Source organism: Mustelus asterias, chromosome 6 (assembly GCF_964213995.1).
Source record: "Mustelus asterias chromosome 6, sMusAst1.hap1.1, whole genome shotgun sequence".
Lineage (NCBI taxonomy): Eukaryota > Metazoa > Chordata > Chondrichthyes > Carcharhiniformes > Triakidae > Mustelus > Mustelus asterias.
In genome coordinates this window covers 45,831,372-45,848,723 of record NC_135806.1, presented here as the reverse complement: position 1 = coordinate 45,848,723, position 17,352 = coordinate 45,831,372, and the positions used below count along the sequence as shown (strand labels likewise).

General features: G+C 44.2%; 1 protein-coding gene across 3 annotated transcripts in view; it reads right to left on the bottom strand.

Annotated features, from left to right (window-relative positions):
* Positions 1-575: 575 nt before the first annotated feature.
* focad (focadhesin) overlaps positions 576-17,352 on the bottom strand; it is a 238,134-nt gene continuing 221,357 nt past the window's right edge. For all 3 annotated transcript variants that reach the window (XM_078214275.1, XM_078214272.1, XM_078214273.1), the window contains exon 44: positions 576-1,205. In XM_078214275.1, the coding sequence (XP_078070401.1) occupies positions 1,132-1,205 (74 nt within the window). In that variant the 3' untranslated portion in view covers positions 576-1,131. The remainder of the gene's footprint in view (positions 1,206-17,352) is intronic.

Genomic DNA, 17,352 nt, shown 5'->3' with positions numbered 1-17,352 from the left:
TGAAAATGTTAAGGCGTTAGGGGATCAGTGTAGATCAGGGAGGACTTGAGTGATGGGTGGGCAGTCCCAATTGCCATTGATCCCAATTTCACATCTTGTAACAGAGGTATTTATGATATCAGAGGTCAGGAGGCCATTTGGTTCAACGTGCTTGTGAAAGAGCTGAACCAATTAGTCCCACTGCCCTGCTCTTTCCTGCTAGCTCTGTAATTTATTTCTGAATCCCAAATCCCCTTAAAACATTCTGTTGAATCTGTTTCGAGCACCCTTTCAGATAGTAGATTTCAGCCCCCAACAATTAACATCTAATGATATTTAAATGTGGATTTTAGCAAGAACAGAATCATTTCTCAACTTCACACTCAGAGCTGGACAATGATATAACAGTGCTGTTCTGAACTGATCAACATTGCCCGAAGTGGACAATGACAGGTTTCATTTCTATTTGGGCGGCGACTGATCCTTTTCAGGAGAAACTTTAATTGCATCTCCGTAACAACGAGAAGCATCCATCTGTATGCTGCATGTTTCCGCTGAAGTACACAATGTGAAACAGTGCAGTGCACAGAATGTTTCAGCATGAGACAGCCTTTAATCATAGTTCAAATCAACATTCACACAATAACTTCAAATTTAGTTTCTGGACATGAATGGATGTGTTTATTTCATCAATCTGATTTGCAGTGGCATTTCTTCTGTGGCAAACAAAATGTTGGCACAAAATGGTCAGAGTCAAAGCACACTGTTCTTACAGGAATCCAAACTTCAAACCACGAGATAAATGTGTCTGTCTTCCTTATATTTTGGTGATGCCTTCAGAAACACAACAGATCACATTAATATCATTGTCATGCTATGCACTGTCGGTGCTGACTGGCTTCTGTACACAAATGGCATAAGATATCTCGGACATATGCTGAGGTATGTGATAGACATGCATGTTCCAGAGCTACTTATGCATTGTTAGTAGCAAACAGCTCGTCTTTCAAGGCTTTGGAATACATTTGGCTTCTTGCCACGTTGAGTGCATTAGCACATCTATACTTCCTTTCCACCCATGGAGTCTTAGCTTGCTGGCGAAGGCAGGCCCCTGCTTAAAGCTGATCAGATTAGCCGCCAAATATTTGGCAGCTACCATCCATATGCACGAGTCCAGATGGCTTTCTTCCTGTACTCGGGCAGAAATCGCAGTGCCAGCAGCGTAGCTATGGGAAACAGAAGAGGACACTTGTTACAATGCACGAAAGATAAAAGGCACAACTTAACCTAAACCCATCTCCCAAGGAGCGAGTGGAGCATTTTGAGCACTTAAATGTGTCAGAGTTGATTAATCAGCACAAAAATACACATTTGTCAATATCTGACTAAATGAAAGAGCACAAATATTCTAAAAATGAAAAGATTACAGTTCAACAATGGCATTTTTACAATATAGTGAGTTGATAAATCCTATCTAGCACACCGGCAGTCAGTAATTATTGTTTGATAATTACTGTTTAATATTGATAAAGTGTAGTCTTATTTGATCCAGATATATTTGGCGTGCCAGTGGGTCATTTTTGCAGTTTCTTGCAAATGCATCAGCATTTTTATTAAGGAGTTACCCAATTTAGCTGAAATACTTGGTTAAACATCACACGCAAAGCTTTACACCGTGCAAAATCACACATTATAAATACTTGTTTTATTACTGCAGTTGCTCTGGTTGGTTTCTGTGTCAATAAAACCAGCAGTAAGTTCCACCCACACAATCAATACACCTGGTACTTTGTTCACCAAGATCACTAACCAGCAGTTCACCCCAGGTAACAGCTCATTTTTGATGAACTCGAGACTCAATTGATTGTAAACTCAGTTTTCGCCTGATCTTCATTGTGTAGACTAAACATGATTTGTGACCGGAACAGAGTGGGATATCCATGCGGCAATGATCTGTCGAGGACTCTCACTAACTACTCAACCTTCCAAAGCAGATGAAGAAACACAGGTAAAAGTCCCAAAGAAACTCTGAAATTGCTATGAACTCCAAACACCATTAAGTACTGAATGGATGTAAATGTAACACCATGATCAATGTTACTGAACTGTAACCAGCTCCACCTCACAGTAGCAGCAACTGAGTGACAATGTTCCGGGCAGTTATCAGGTTATGTCTGAACTTGTCACCATTAACTTTAACTGGTTCTCCTAGAAGTTTATAGCCTGGATTGATACTCCCAATCTTCAGCCCCATTTACCAATCAGCTCCTGTATTCATTGGTCCTTGATCATAGTCTAATTTCTTTTCAAGGGCAATTAGGGATGGGCAATAAATGCTGGCCGAATCAGCGACACCCACATCCGGTGGAAGAATTATAAAAATTGGTACTGCTAATCACTCATCTTATAATATGACAAAATAACCAATTTCACCGACAACCCAAGTTTATTCAGTAAACAGCCAGCACATTATACAGTATAATTACTTGACTATATATATTTCAAAAGTAATCACAAAATTTCATAATTTAATCCACTGAAAGGACTTTTTCTCGGATGACATAAGTTTACGTTTATTTATTATTGTCACAAGTAGGCTTACATTAACACTGCAATGAAGTTACCGTGAAAATCCCCTAGTTGCCACACTCTGGCGCCTGTTCGGGTACACTGAGGGAGAATTTAGCATGGCCAATACACTTAACCAGCACATCTTTCGGACTGTGGGAGGAAACGGCAGCACCCAGAGGAAACCCACGTGGACACAGGGAGAACATACACACTCCGCACAGATAGTGACCCAAGCTGGGAGTCAAACTCGGGATCCCTGGCGCTGTGAAGCAGCAGTGCTAACCACTGTGTCACCATGCCGCCCTCAAGCATAATTAGCAGCGGTGTCAGTATCTCACTGTCCCAGTATATTTTAGGAGCTTTCTCTTCTGTCACCTGATCCATGAAAATGTACATTTATAACAGTGAATGTACTTTTGGTGTTGTCAGTTGCCAAGCTTGAGGAATGGATATACTGTGACGAACACAGTATCAGCTTTCTGTGGAGCAGGCTTGACAGACTATAGAGTCTTTTCCCGTCTGTCATTGCTCATGACACCTGCTGCTTGTGCTCATTATGAAGAGAACCCTTTTTTAAAAAGAAAATCATTCACTAGATTTGGGCTTCACTGGCTGGGTCAGCATTTATTGCCCATCCCTAATATCCCTCGAGAGGATGGTGGGGAGTTGCCTTTTTGAACCATTGCAGTCCATGTAGTGTAGTACACCCACAGTAAACCCCACCCCGGTGCCCGAAATGGAAACAAAATAGTTTTGAAACCCCAGAAATGCTGCAGAGAAGCCACACAGAAATGTTCAAATCTTCTAAAAATTGTTTTAAAAAAAGGCCAAGGAAGAGCAAACAAAAACCCAAGGCTGCAAACAAAATACTGGACGAGTAACATGACTGTAAACCTAACCCTCCCAGCTCCAGTTGAAATGAAAGGTGCCGTGTGGCAGAACTGACAGTTTTCCACTTGCAACAGCAAAACTACGAGCTGGCAATTGATTTAAGTAACAAGCTGGAGTTGATTTGAATTGCCACACTTTTAACACTGCTGAGGGGGAGGGTGATGGCCTAGTGGTATTATCATAAGACTATTCATCCAGAAACTCAGCTAATGTTCGGGAGATCTGAGTTTAAATCCTGCCACGGCAGGTAGTGGTACTTGAATTCAATCAAAAAATATCTGGAATTAAGAACCGACTGAGGACCGTGAAACCATTGTCGATTGTCGGAAAAATCCATCTGGTTAACTAATGCCCTTTAGGGAAGGAAACCTGCCCCCTTACCTGGTCTGGCCTACATGTGACTCCAGAGCCACAGCAATGTGGTTGACTCCCAACTGCCCTCGGGCAACTAGGGATGGGCAATAAATGCAGGCCAGCCAGTGACGCCCATGTCCCACGAATGAGTAAAAAAAAAAAGAGGGACAGTTGCTAAATCTATCCCATGAACAAAGGAAATAGATGACAGGGGTTCAGAAAGCCTTGAATGCACATTTTGAACCCAAAGGTTACTTATGAATGCTATGTATTCAATATGCGAGCTCAAGGTGAAAATTAGCCCACTGGTCAGTACATGACTGCAGTGACACAGCTTGCAAATTAATGTGGATTTGAGAAACTAAAAGAGGATCTGATTAAGGATCAAATAATTTTGGGCTTACAAGACTCCTCGAATAGAGCAAGTCTACTGAAAGAAGAGAAGCTTACACTCAGGAAATCAATACATCAGCAAGAGCACATTGATGGCAGAACAGAGCAGGCGATACATTATGCTGAGATAACAGGCCAACAAAGCAGAACAAAGGATGCAAATACTGTCAAAGGCCTCATATAAAGGAAAGGGAGGACTGCCCAGCATGGGGAAAGCAGTGTTTACCTGCAAGAAGCAGAACTATTTCGCACACAAGTGGCTGGTCAGAAAGAGGCAAAACCACTCGATACAAATGGCTACTGGAGAGATATCAGCAGAAGAGTCTGATGAAACACTATACACCATACAAAAGGTTAGTCAAGTCTATCGGCGATAAGTGGTTTGCGACTGTTACAATGTTAATCACAGGAGGAGTGTTTTAAGCAAGCACAAAGTGTCAGGTAGACACTGGTGTGTTATGCAACATCATGACCTTCACAGAGGCCTGTGCAAAGTGGCTAAAAATGATCAAAAAATGAAGTCTTCGAAAGTAAGGTTGAGGTTATATGGTGGCATCATACTCATGCCGAGAGAACAAAATAGTCCGAGAGCCAAACGCAAAGGCACAGAGGAAGATCTAGGGTTTCGTAGACGGTATGCAACAGCCACTCACCTCAGCTGACGCAAGTCTAAAGCTTGGACTGGTAACCCTAAACGCAATGTGCCACAGCACACATGACAGCTGGACAGATCCTCGAGGAGTACAAAGATGTGTCTATAGGGTTTGGATCTCTACCTGGAGATGATCATCTTGAATGAGATGGGAGTGCAGGGCCAATTCAGCGCCTGCTGAGAAGTGTTCCAAAGCCGAGTCTAAAAGTTAAGATCGAAGGGCTGGAGAAGTGGAGCGCAATCATGAAAAAGACAACTCAAATAGACTGGATTAACAGCACGGTAACAGTGAAACAACCCCGCAAAGTTGAGAGTGTGCTTAGACCCAAAGGATCTGAATTAAACACAAAGAGATTTCACTGCCCCGTGCCAACTATCAAAGGAATTTTTCCATTTGCAAGTTATTTAGGATTTTATCAGTGAGGGGGTAAATAATAATTTATTGCCTACCATGGAAAAATGTATAATTGTGACACCAATCGTCACAACTTGCACAAGAACTGACAAGACAACTGAATAATTTACCTCATTTCAATTTTGTATAGTGCTTAATTTCGTATGAACAATAGGTATCAGGGAATGACGACAGGAATCTTTGGGTTGTATTATCTTCTGAGCTTCTCAATCTGATTACTGCCTCACAATCAGTGCCTGGTATTCAATGTTTCTCTGTGTACAAACACGCACACGCATGCAGTCTGGCAGTACTGTAAGGATATATTTGCTGGGGAATGAGAACATGCTTTTAAGAAGGCTTCATTCTACTTCATTCAGAAGCCAACTACCAAGTGACCACCTGATCAAACAACAAACAATTCATCCCATTATAAAAGGTCCAACAGCTGCATCGATAATTTAAGTATGGGAATAGTTTTAACTTAACCCATGAGATAGGAAGTGGGTGAGTTCAGGTCGGGTGGCTATTCTGGTTTTACACTCTGTTGACTTTAACGGAATGTGAAACTAGACAAGGTGTAAAATGCAGGGCCCAGGATAGGGGTTTGCACAAGGTGCAAAGCACAGGTGCTCGGGGTAGGGAGGGTTAGTGGGGCTCATGTTCATTGTTGTGAATTATGGAACTTGCATTGTTGCCCAGAGTCAGACTGAGCGGAGAGCTGATCCAGGACAAAATGCAGCACTCTCGGCTCCTCCAGTGAGTCTCCTCCTCCGCCACTGTTTAAATAGGAAGACACCTCGGCCGAGAGAGGAGCAGTGTTTCTGTTGAAGGTGCTGCAATTTGGCATGCGGCTGCGTGTGTTAATGTCAGATTCTGGAGGAATCAAACTGTGGAACAACTGCTGACAAGGCACCCAAACAAAAAACTCACATTTCACCCTCCTGACAGTAAAATGACGCTTAGCAATTTCCCAAAGGAAATGAAAGATGAGTGATAATGGGAAAATTAGGAGACTAGATACAAAGCTTGCATTTTTGGCAATAATCTCGAGGAAGATGTTTTGAGTAAATAAACGTTACCATTCAGGCTAATCTTTTCCTCTTGCCTCACGTGTTCTTTGTGAATTGGCAAATTCCACATAGGTTACTGAGTCAAACAAGAGAGAACCCTTACCCTCAACTTGAACATTCTATATTGGATCTAATCAGCACATACACATCTGGTTCAAACCTTCAATTGAATCTGAACAGGTGTTTTTGTATTGTAGAATGTTGTAGATATTCTGGGAGTTTTGGTACTGAACATGCATTCTTAACACAGTGGTGAATAAATACCGGAGTAGATTAGTCCACGTCACCCCAGGTTACTAATTCAGTTCCGTGGAAAATATAAGATATCCTGACATAATGAGCTTTACAAGATCTTTAGGAATCAAAACACCCCAGTGGTGCAAAAAAGTGGACAATAATTGAAAGTTTAATATTCCACCAGGGTTCCACTCTATGTTGGTGAAGGGCGAGCTTGGCATTTTTTATTAAACAGGACAGACAGAGAGCGAGAGAGAGAGACAGACCGAGAGACAGGGAGAAAAGGAGGGAGAGAGAGAGAAAAGAAAGGCCAAGCTTGAGAGAAGTGAGGTGAAATCAGATAAAGGCAAACGGGACATGGGAACGGAGGGTATAGGGAGGGAGGGAGCAAGGGAGAGAGGAAGGGTTAGGGGGCAGTGAAAGAAGAGGGGGCTCTGTGGTGACCATCAATCCCTGAGGGACCAAATTCTTTGACACTGCAGAGCACCCCATTCCCTGTTGATAAGTAGCCATTCTTTGTCTGGGAGTTTTGACCAGTGAAGGACTTGTGGGAACGGGCGGATGCTGCTTCGATTTCCTATGAGCACAAAACCTCCACAGACAGGCGCCCTCACGCTCATTGTTAAAGGCTCCATATAGTAGACCTGAAGTCTGCAATTCTGTAAGTAACTAGGTTGGAGTTGATGTACATAATTTGTAGCAGGGAGCTATCCTTCAATTACTGGAGAAATAATCCTGTTTCTTTGCTCAAGGGTTCAAAGGTTACCAAGTAGTGGGGCCTGCTTCCACGTCACTGACGGACACAGCAGAGTCAATGTATTCTGCTGGAATATTAAAATAACCCCTTCCCGGGGATTTTGGATGTGGTCAACAGCCTGAACAGCTGGCAGACAGAGATTTCTCCCTCTGTTCAGGTAGCAGAGTGGTAACCCACATACTTACACCAGGGTACAGTGCTGCTCTGTTCTCAACAGTGCAGCCAACTGGAATCAAGGGTGAGGAGTTCACAGCCCAGAGGTGGGAGCATCTCAATTTGCTGCGGTGTAGTTCTCACAGGCTGAACCCAATTCATCCTCAACGCAAGATTTCTCACTCTGATCGAGGTGGATGAGAGTTCTGTGCATCAAATATTACAAGGATATTAAAGTGCTGACCCTACCCAGGTCCTGACTGAGCGTCAAACAACCTGGAACAATTTAAAGGCAGAGCACGGAGTGTACAGGTGTGGAAAGAGAAAAGGCGGGAAAATCTGGGGTGGGATCAAATCAGGGGAATGAGTCCCAGAGTAGGACCCTGAACCCAATGCAGTGTTCAGCTCCTGGCAGACAATCCTGAGGCCAGGGGTAGGCCATTCGGCCCTTCGAGTCTGCTCCACCATTCATTATGATCATGGTTCATCATCCAACTCAATAGCCTGATCCTGCCTTCCCCCAATATCTTTTGATCTACTTCACCCCAAGTGCTATATCTAACTCCTTCTTGAAAACATACAATGCTTTGGCCTCAACTCCTTTCTCAGGTAGCAAATTCCACAGGCACACCACTCTCTGGGCGAAGAAATTTCTCCTCACCTCAGTCCTAAAAGGTTTACCCGGTATTATTAGACTATGACCCCTGGTTCTGGACTCCCTCACCATCGGGAACATCCTTCCTGCATCTACCCTGGATGGTCCTGTTAGAATTTTATAGGAGTTTCTATGAGATCCTCCCTCATTCTTCTATATTCCAGCGGATATAATTCAACTGACTCAATCAATCCACAAAAGTGAGTTCCACTGTCCCAGTAATCAGTCTGGTAAACCTTCTCTGCACTCCCTCTATAGCATGAACATCCTTCCTCAGATAGAGACCAAAACTGCACACAATATTCCCGGTGTGGCCTCACCAAGGTCCTATCTAATTGCAGCAAGACATCCCTGCTCATGTACTCCAATCCTCTCGCTATGAAGACCAACATACCATCTGCCTTCCTTACTGCCTGCTGCATCTGCAAGCTTACATTCGGCGACTGGTGTAGGAGGACACCAAGTCTCATTGCACATTTCCCCTCTCTCAATTTATAGCCATTCAGATAATAATCTGCCTTCCTGTGGATAACCTCACATTTATTCACACATACCTCATTTAACCTCACATACATTGCACAGTGGCTAGCACTGCTGCCTCAAAGCACCGGGGACCTGGGTTCAATTCCGGCCTTGGATGACTGCCTGTGTGAAGTTTCCACGTTCTCCCTGTGTCTGCGTGGCTTTCCTCCGAGTGCTCCAGTTTCCTCCCACACTCCAAAGATGTACATGTTAGGTTGACTGGCCAAGCTAAATTGCCCCTTAGTGTCAGGGGGGCTAGCAGGGTAAATAGGGCCTGGGCGGGGTTGTTGTCGGTGCAGGCTCGAAGGGCTGAATGGCCTCCATCTGCACTGTAGAGATTCTGTAATAATTATACTGCATCTGCTGTGCATTTGCCCACTCAGCTTATCAAAATCACACTGAAGCATCTTTGCATCCCCCTCACAACTCACCCTCCCACGCAGCTTTGTGTAATCTTCATATTTGGAGATATTACATTTAATTCACTCATCTAATTGATTGATAGATTTGTAAATAGCTGGGGTCCTAGCACCAAAACCTGCGGTACCCCACTAGTCACTGCCTGCCATTCAGAAAAAGACCCGTTTATTCCTACTCTTTGCTTCCTGTCTGCCCAGTTTTCTATCCAGATAAAGATGATCAGGTATGAATGGTTCTAGCAGTAGAAACAGATTACTTGGATGACTGCGACATAAATGTTAAGTTCCCCAAGCAAGAACAGTTTACCTAAATGACTGGGTGACTCTTGACTATGGAAATGCTAAGCTCCACAAAAGGAAAAAGTTTGAGATATGTAGAGAGCTGACGCTCAAATTTGAAATAACAAAAGGGGAAACAGTATAACTGTTAACCCCCTCAGATGCAGATAGACTAGTCCAGCACTCACAGCTGGAGCCAGTCTGGCACTCTCAGTCAGAAAGCTAGGACCCATTTCACAGCCTGTAACATCTTTCACTTCTCAGAGATGCTACAGTGTTCCATCCAAGTCTTACAACCAAGGCTGTGCATGAACACCTTTGTAAAGGCAGTTTAAATACCTTTGCTGGGCCAGGAAAAGACCTTTCCCAGACTTGATCATCAGCCCTGTATTGTGTGGTAACTAGCAGCTGGATTTGACTTACAGCTTTAATTAATTTGGGTGCTGTTTGGGAAAGGGAAGTCTTGTTGAGTTAAAAGATCGTAGATATACTTTGGAACAAGGGGCGATTTCCACATAAACTGTGTGTGTATTTAGCTATTCATGCATTTAAACGCCTTAAGAGTATTGTAGTCCTTTTCATATGTATTTTTCTCTTCTTTTAAGTTCATAAATCTTCTTCCATAATTGTTATATGATGACTGGATTGGTTCCTCATTGGGGTTTTACACGACTTCTCACAATATCCAAAAAAGTAGACACCGCCACAAATTGGTGTTTCAAGTTGGAACACCCTCACAGGTAACATCAGCATGATTTATAACACTAGCAAATCCTGAGTGGGACTCAAACTCGGAGCTTCTGCCTCAGAGAAAGGGATGCTACCAGCTGCGTCACAAGAGCTCCGTGCATAGTTGCAGTGGGATCACTTGTACGACACACACAAACTAATACTGCATTCTCTCCTTACTGCTCTTAATATTAATAGCCCATGCTACATTTATATCAGATAATAACTGTAACCAGATGCCGACAATGGGCATCATCATTTTACTAGAACCTTCCTGTGATGGTTTAGCAAATTGATAAATCTTGAAAGTGGAAAAAATGACATTTATGTTTGGGGAGTGGACGGGTGGAGTTGGAAACAGGAGAAGCAACAGGGTCCATGATTTATCTTCCTGGCCGTGGCAAAATGAGCATCCAACTCCAAACCACCCGTTTCCCACTCAGCGGATTAGGTTAAAATGAGCTCTATACTTCCCAACAAATACATAACTCAATCAATGTAGATGATAGAACCATAGAATCCCTACTGTGCAGAAGGAGGCCATTTGGCCCAGAGTCTGCACTGACTTTCCAAAAGAGTATGTTACCCAGGTCCACATCCTGCCCTATCCCCATAATCCTGTGCTTTTACCATGGCTAATCCATCTAATCTACCCATCTTGGGACACTAAGGGGCTCTTGTGACGCAGTGGGTAGCATCCCTTTCTCTGAGGCAGAAGCCCCGAGTTTGAGTCCCACTCAGGATTTGCTAGTGTTATAAATCGTGCTGATGTTACCTGTGAGGGTGTTCCAACTTGAAACACCAATTTGTGGCGGTGTCTACTTTTTTGGATATTGTGAGAAGTCGTGTAAAACCCCAGTGAGGAACCAATCCAGTCATCATATAACAATTATGGAAGAAGATTTAGTAACTTAAAAGAGAAAAATACATACGAAAAGGACTACAATACTCTTAAGACTAAGGGGCAATCAACCCCCTAACCAACCAACTTTAAAGTGTGTGGGAGGAAACCAGAGCACCCGGAGGAAACACACGCAGGTAAGGGGAGAATGTGCAAACTCCATTCAGTCACCTGAGGCCAGAATTGAACCCAGGTCCCTGGCACTGTCACCGTGCTGCCCTATTCATATACAGATCCCACTTGATATTATTAAAGATAGTCCAAAAGCTCCTGGTGGTATAACATTAGGCAGCACGATAGCACAGTGGTTAGCACTGCTGCTTCACAGCTCCAGGGACCTGGGTTCGATTCCCGGCTTGGGTCACTGTCTGTGTGGAGTTTGCACATTCTCCTCGTGTCTGCGTGGGTTTCCTCCGGGTGCTCCGGTTTCCTCCCACAGTCCAAAGATGTGCGGGTTAGGTTGATTGGCCATGCTAAAATTGCCCCTTAGTGTCCTGAGATGCATAGGTTAGAGGGATTAGTGGGTAAATATGTAGGGATATGGGGGTAGGGCCTGGGTGGGATTGTGGTCGGTGCAGACTCGATGGGCCCAATGGTCTCTTTCTGTACTGTAGGATTTCTATGATTCTATGATTAGTCAAACACGAGTTTGAACATTTAACTGGACCCCTCCTCCCTGGTGAGTTTTAATTATTTTCAGCCTCTTTTAAGCATGGAGCTCCTCGTTCTGAGACTGGGGATAAAGGGGGGGAAACTAATGACACTCAGCAGTAGAGAGACATTCTTCATCACTTGTGTCAGTGGCGGGGCGGGGGGGGGGGGGGGGGCGGATTTGATTGGGACTGCAGGTATGAGGGATCTGCAGTCAGGATCCACACTCTCCCTGTTTAATAAAAATTTAGGAACACATCGATAGAAAAACGACCAATTAAATACAAAAGCTTCTGGGGCAGAAGCAATGAAAGTATTTATTGATGCACCCAGTCTGGTGACAGCAGCCTCAGGTTATTGAAGGCACACTTCCTGTTGCGTCATGTGCCTATAAATTGTCACTAGATACGTAGCGCATTAAATCATATTTATTTACTTTGACGGTTCTAATAGAGGCTTTCCCTCTGGTTTGTTATGGAATTTGATGAATTTTTAGCACTGGGAATGAGGCAAATCTCCACCAAGCAGCTCAAAGATGAGGAAAGCAAATGAACACGGCCAGTCCATCAAACCTGCTCCATACACGAAGAACCTTCTCTCCAACGCTGCGCTTCGCTTCCACTGGCACAACATGATCTGGGTGGTCTTGGCATCTAACCAGAAGGCTTATATGCTCACAGTGGAATGCAGCGAACAGCACTGATTATTTCATGCTATTGTACATAAATGCTTTGTGTATGCATGACCATAGTGAATACCAGATGGTGTTTTTTGACTCTGGTTTTGAGCTTTCAGTGTTATTTTAATAAGGGATATATTCTTTATACAGCTTGTGTGTCCCTGGAGGCCAAGGGAAAGGGGGCAGGGATGGGAGAAAGATACATTTGGAAAGAAAAATTTGCGCTCTCTCTCTAATCATGTCATATTGCTAGTGTACAAGGTAAATAAAATCTGCGACAGACCAAAATAAAAAAAACCTGACGTACGAACCTTGTTCCAGAGTTTAATCCTAATACTGAAGTGATAACTATACCATTGAAAAAGAAAAGCTTAAAAACTAGCTTTCCGATTTCGTCTGGAAAATGGATGTAATTGGTAATGAGGAGGAACAAAATACTGCAGACGCTGGAAATCTGAAATAAAAACAGACAATGCTGGAAATACTAAGCAGGTCAGACAGCATCTGTGAGGAGAGAGAGAGTTAATATTGCAGCTCTTTGAACTTCTGTCAGAACTGGGGAAAAAGTTTAAAGATATAACAGATTTTAAGCAAGTGAAAGGGGAACAGGTGGGAAAGGATTATGACATGATGGAAAGCAGGAGAGACAGAAGGGCTGAAGGGAAGTCTTGAAGACAGGCAAGACCAAAAGGAGCAGTAAGAGGACAAGTAAAGAAACAAAAGATTTGATCAGAGGAGGTGCGAGTGGCAGAATCACAAACATTGGGTCTCCCAAATTAAAAAAAAAAGAGAAAACCAGAGAAAATCCAAAACCAGCCAAGAAAAGGGAAACAAGATGTGGCCACAGCTAACTGATGACCGATGAATTGAATGTTGAGCCTGGAAGGCTGTAAAGTGCCGAATCAAAAGGTTGAGGTGTTGTTCTTTCAGCTTATTTTGAGTTTCACTGGAACACGACAGGGGGTCAAGGACAGAGAGTGAGAGTAAGGTGGAAAACTATAAATGACTCGGAGGAATGCTTGTGGACTGAATGGAGATGTCCTGCAAAGTGGATAATCAACATGTGTTTGGTTTCTCCAATGTAGAGGAGACCACATTGCGAACCGCAAATATGGCAGTAATTCAAAAGGCAAAATGGTTGTTTCGCATGGAAGGAGTTTGTAGAACCCTGAACAGTCAGGTGGATGGAAGTGAAGGGACAGGTGTTGCATCTCCTGTGTTTGCATGGAATGGCACTCAAGGGAAGGGAAGGGGTGTTGGGGGTGGGGGTGAGTCATTGAGGAGTGGCCCAGGTTGTTAAAGAGTGAATAGTTCCTACATAATACTAAAAGGTAAACGAGATGTGTTTGGTGGTGGCATTACAGCAAAGGTGGGGGAAATGGTGGAGGATTAGCTATTGTATATGGGGGCTAGTGGGGTGGAGGATGAGGTCAAGGGGAGTCCTATCATGGTCTCGGGAGGGAGAGGAAAGCAGAATTGTGCAAAATAAACAGACACAGTCGAGGACCTCGTCAACTATGGTGGGATCTGGGTGGGTGGGGGGAAAAGTTGAGGAAAAAGGGAAATGAAAGAGAAATACTAGTGCAGAAGGTGCCATCAGCTTCATGGAAATGAAGAAGTTGGGAGGATGGAATAGAGCCCGTACAGGAAGCAGGGTGCGATCAAGTATAGACAAGGTAGCTGTGGGAGTCAGAAATGAAAACAGAAACTGTCAAAAATATTCAGCAGGTTGGGTAGCATCAGTGGAGAGAGAAACAGAGAATGGTACTTTTGATCCTAAACAATTTCAGATTTCAAAAAATCTTCATTGACAAAGAGGCTTCATTCCTTCAACTCTAAAATACTGGTTTGGTAAATGGAAGACCCCCTACTGATAGAAGATAGTCAATGTACTTCCTAATGATACCTTGCCTCCTCACTTACAAAGTATTTTGATGGACATCTGTTCCACTGTTCCATTGTGCAAGCAGTGTTTCAGCACTGCTGTGAGTAGGAGAACAGTTACCCTGCTTACAGACATCACTGTGAAGCAGCAGCAGTGGCACTCGATGGATGCATGCCCAAGGCACACACACAAAAGCTGTTTAGTTGGTTTTCCACTAACAGCAAACCTGCAGCATAGTCGATGTTTTCCAACCACCTGAAGTGAATCTGTTGAATAAATACTACCCACATTAGATTTTTTTTTTAAAGTGAGTTGAAAGATGCAAAACCAGCATCTGCAGGTAGAGTTCTGATGAAAAGACCATTGACCTGGAATGTTAACTGCTTGACCCTCTCCACGGAGGCTGCCTGACTATTTCCAGCATGTTCCATGGTCTAGTTTTATTTCACATTTTTAGCATCTGCAGTATTTTGCTTTTGCACCATTGCAGGCTGTCTGGTTTACTGTACTGTATCGACTGCTCTGAGCTTAGGCTCTCAGTGCATTTCAAGTCTTGATGTAGCTTATTCCTAGAATCATAGAATCCCTACAGTATAAAAAGAGGCCATTTGACCAATCGAGCCTACACCGACAACAATCCCACCCAGACTCTATCTCTATAACCCCACATTTTTACCCTGCTAATCCCCCGACAATAAAGCATGGCCAATCAGCCTAACCCACACGTCTCTGTAGTGTGGGAGGAAACCAGAGCACCCAGAGGAAACCCACGCAGACACGGGGAGAACGTGCAAACTCCACACACACACACACACACTCATACCCAAGGCCGGAATTGAACCCGGGTCCCTGGCATTGTGAGACAGCAGCGCTCACCATTGTCCCACTGTGCCTTGCTGCCACGGCACTGTGTGGCCTCTTTAGTATGGGCTAGGAAACTCTGAAGCACCATGTAATCTTGAATAGCAGATTAACATTCCGAGAAGTTCACTGGTTTTATCACCAGCAGCTCCCTTTAAGCATCTAGCAAATATATGGTGTTAACATTTGAGGAGCCATGAAATGTGAATAGCACGCTGAATAATTCAACACGTATTGCATTTCATTTCCTCCAAGTATCATCCCAGGACATAAAACTCAATCCAGTGTGGGGTACGGCTCATTTAACGATGTGTGGTCCATGCTGGACTTGTGTATTTTATTCAGTCTCACATTTCAGAAAGTTAGACGTGTAATGCCTGACATTATTTCAGCTTTGTATGAATCTAGACATTCCCGATGAAATAACAGCTGTAGCCAGCACAATGACACCCCGGCTGGATCCTCCTCTTCCTGACAGCAGGACCTCCACCTGCTACTGTCCCCACACAATTCCCAGCTGTTTCTATATTTATACTTGTATTTTTAAAAATTCCTCTCTTTTCATGGATGTGGCCCCTCGAACTGTTCCCAGTTCTGATGATAGGCCAGTCCCAAATGCTAACTCTGTTTCTCTCCCACGACACAGATGCTGCCCAATCTGCTGTGTTTTCCCCCAGCATCCGCAAGTATTCCGCTTTTCCAAACTATTTTTTCCTGGGTTGCCGATCACGTGTTATGTGGGGTAGGCTAGTGTTTAGCTGGGTGAAGTTGGAGCTTGTACAACATTGACTGTCAGAGAAGCAGTCTGAACACATGGGCAGAGAAAGGTTCAAACAGGCATTGGAGAGGTGAAGTTAAACATTGGCGTGGGGGCGGCACGGTGGCACAGTGGTTAGCACTGCTGCCTCACAGTACCATGTTCCGGGTTCGATTCCTGGCTTGGCTGACTGTCTGTGCAGAGTCTGCTTATTTTCCCCGTGTCTGTGTGGACTTGCTCCAGGTGCTCTGGTTTCCTCCCACAATCTAGAAGACATGCTGGTTAGGTGCATTGGCCTTGAGGGCGGCACGGTAGCACAGTGGTTAGCACTGCGGCTTCACAGCTCCAGGGACCTGGGTTCGATTCCCACTCGGGTCACTGTCTGTGTGGAGTTTGCACATTCTCCTCGTGTCTGCGTGGGTTTCCTCCGGGTGCTCCGGTTTCCTCCCACAGTCCAAAGATGTGCGGGTTAGGTTGATTGGCTGTGCTAAAATTGCCCCTTAGTGTCCTGAGATGAGTAGGTTAGAGGGATTAGCGGGTAAAATATGTAGGGATATGGGGGTAGGGCCTGGGTGGGATTGTGGTCGGTGCAGACTCGATGGGCCGAATGGCCTCTTTCTGCACTGTAGGGTTCTATGATTCTATGATCTATATTCTCCCTCATTGTACCTGAACAGGCAATGGAGTGTGGCGTCTTGGGGATTTTCACAGTAACTTCATTGCAGCGTTAATGTAAGCCTACTTGTGACACTAATAATAATAATAAATAAATAATAATAAATAAGTCGAGAGGGGAGGCCTATATATGGGTAAGTGAGTTCAGGTGGATGGAGAGGTTTAGGTTTATCTGTAGAGCAGTGAATACAGAGGAGAGAGCGAATGAGTGAGTTGGGATTTAGATTGAGATCACTAAGGATGATGAGTTGCTCAGTGTGAAGGTCCAGGTGGTAGTCTGAGGGAGAAGTTCTTGCTGAGGCCCGAGCAGCAGACAGGAGGGTTTTAAAGGAGGCGAGAAGGCTGGGACAAGGTGGGACAATCGAGGAAGGTACTAGCACACAGTGAGACAGAGAGTCCAAGTTGTGACTTGGTGATAAGGGCAATACTATCAAAGTAGGGGATAGGTAAGGGGCAAGGCAATGAGCTAAATTTCAATCAAAGACAGGTTGTCAATATAATTGTCCGCAGTAAGGTAATGAAAGGCAAAGGCATTGCTTTGAGAGTGAACAAAATTCTGAAGGAAGAAATGAGGATGTTTGTTGATCAGTCAGGAGAGTCCAAGGGGGCAGTGGTGAGCTGCGATTAGCAATGTTGGCCCCAAGGGGCACACTGGTTTAAAAGATTGGCAGCAAGGAAAGATGAAGAAGTTAGGGTTCCTTCTCTTGAGGAGGCTGCAATAGTTAGCTCAATGGGCACTGGAGAATGTGCTGGCAGGACAGAGGGAGAAGTGTCCAAGAGGTGAGAAGAGTAGCTGGAAGCGTAGGTGACTGGAACAAACAGACAGAAAGGCCGAAAGAAAGGTGATCGAAGCAATGGACTTTGGTTTGAAATGACAGCTAAAAT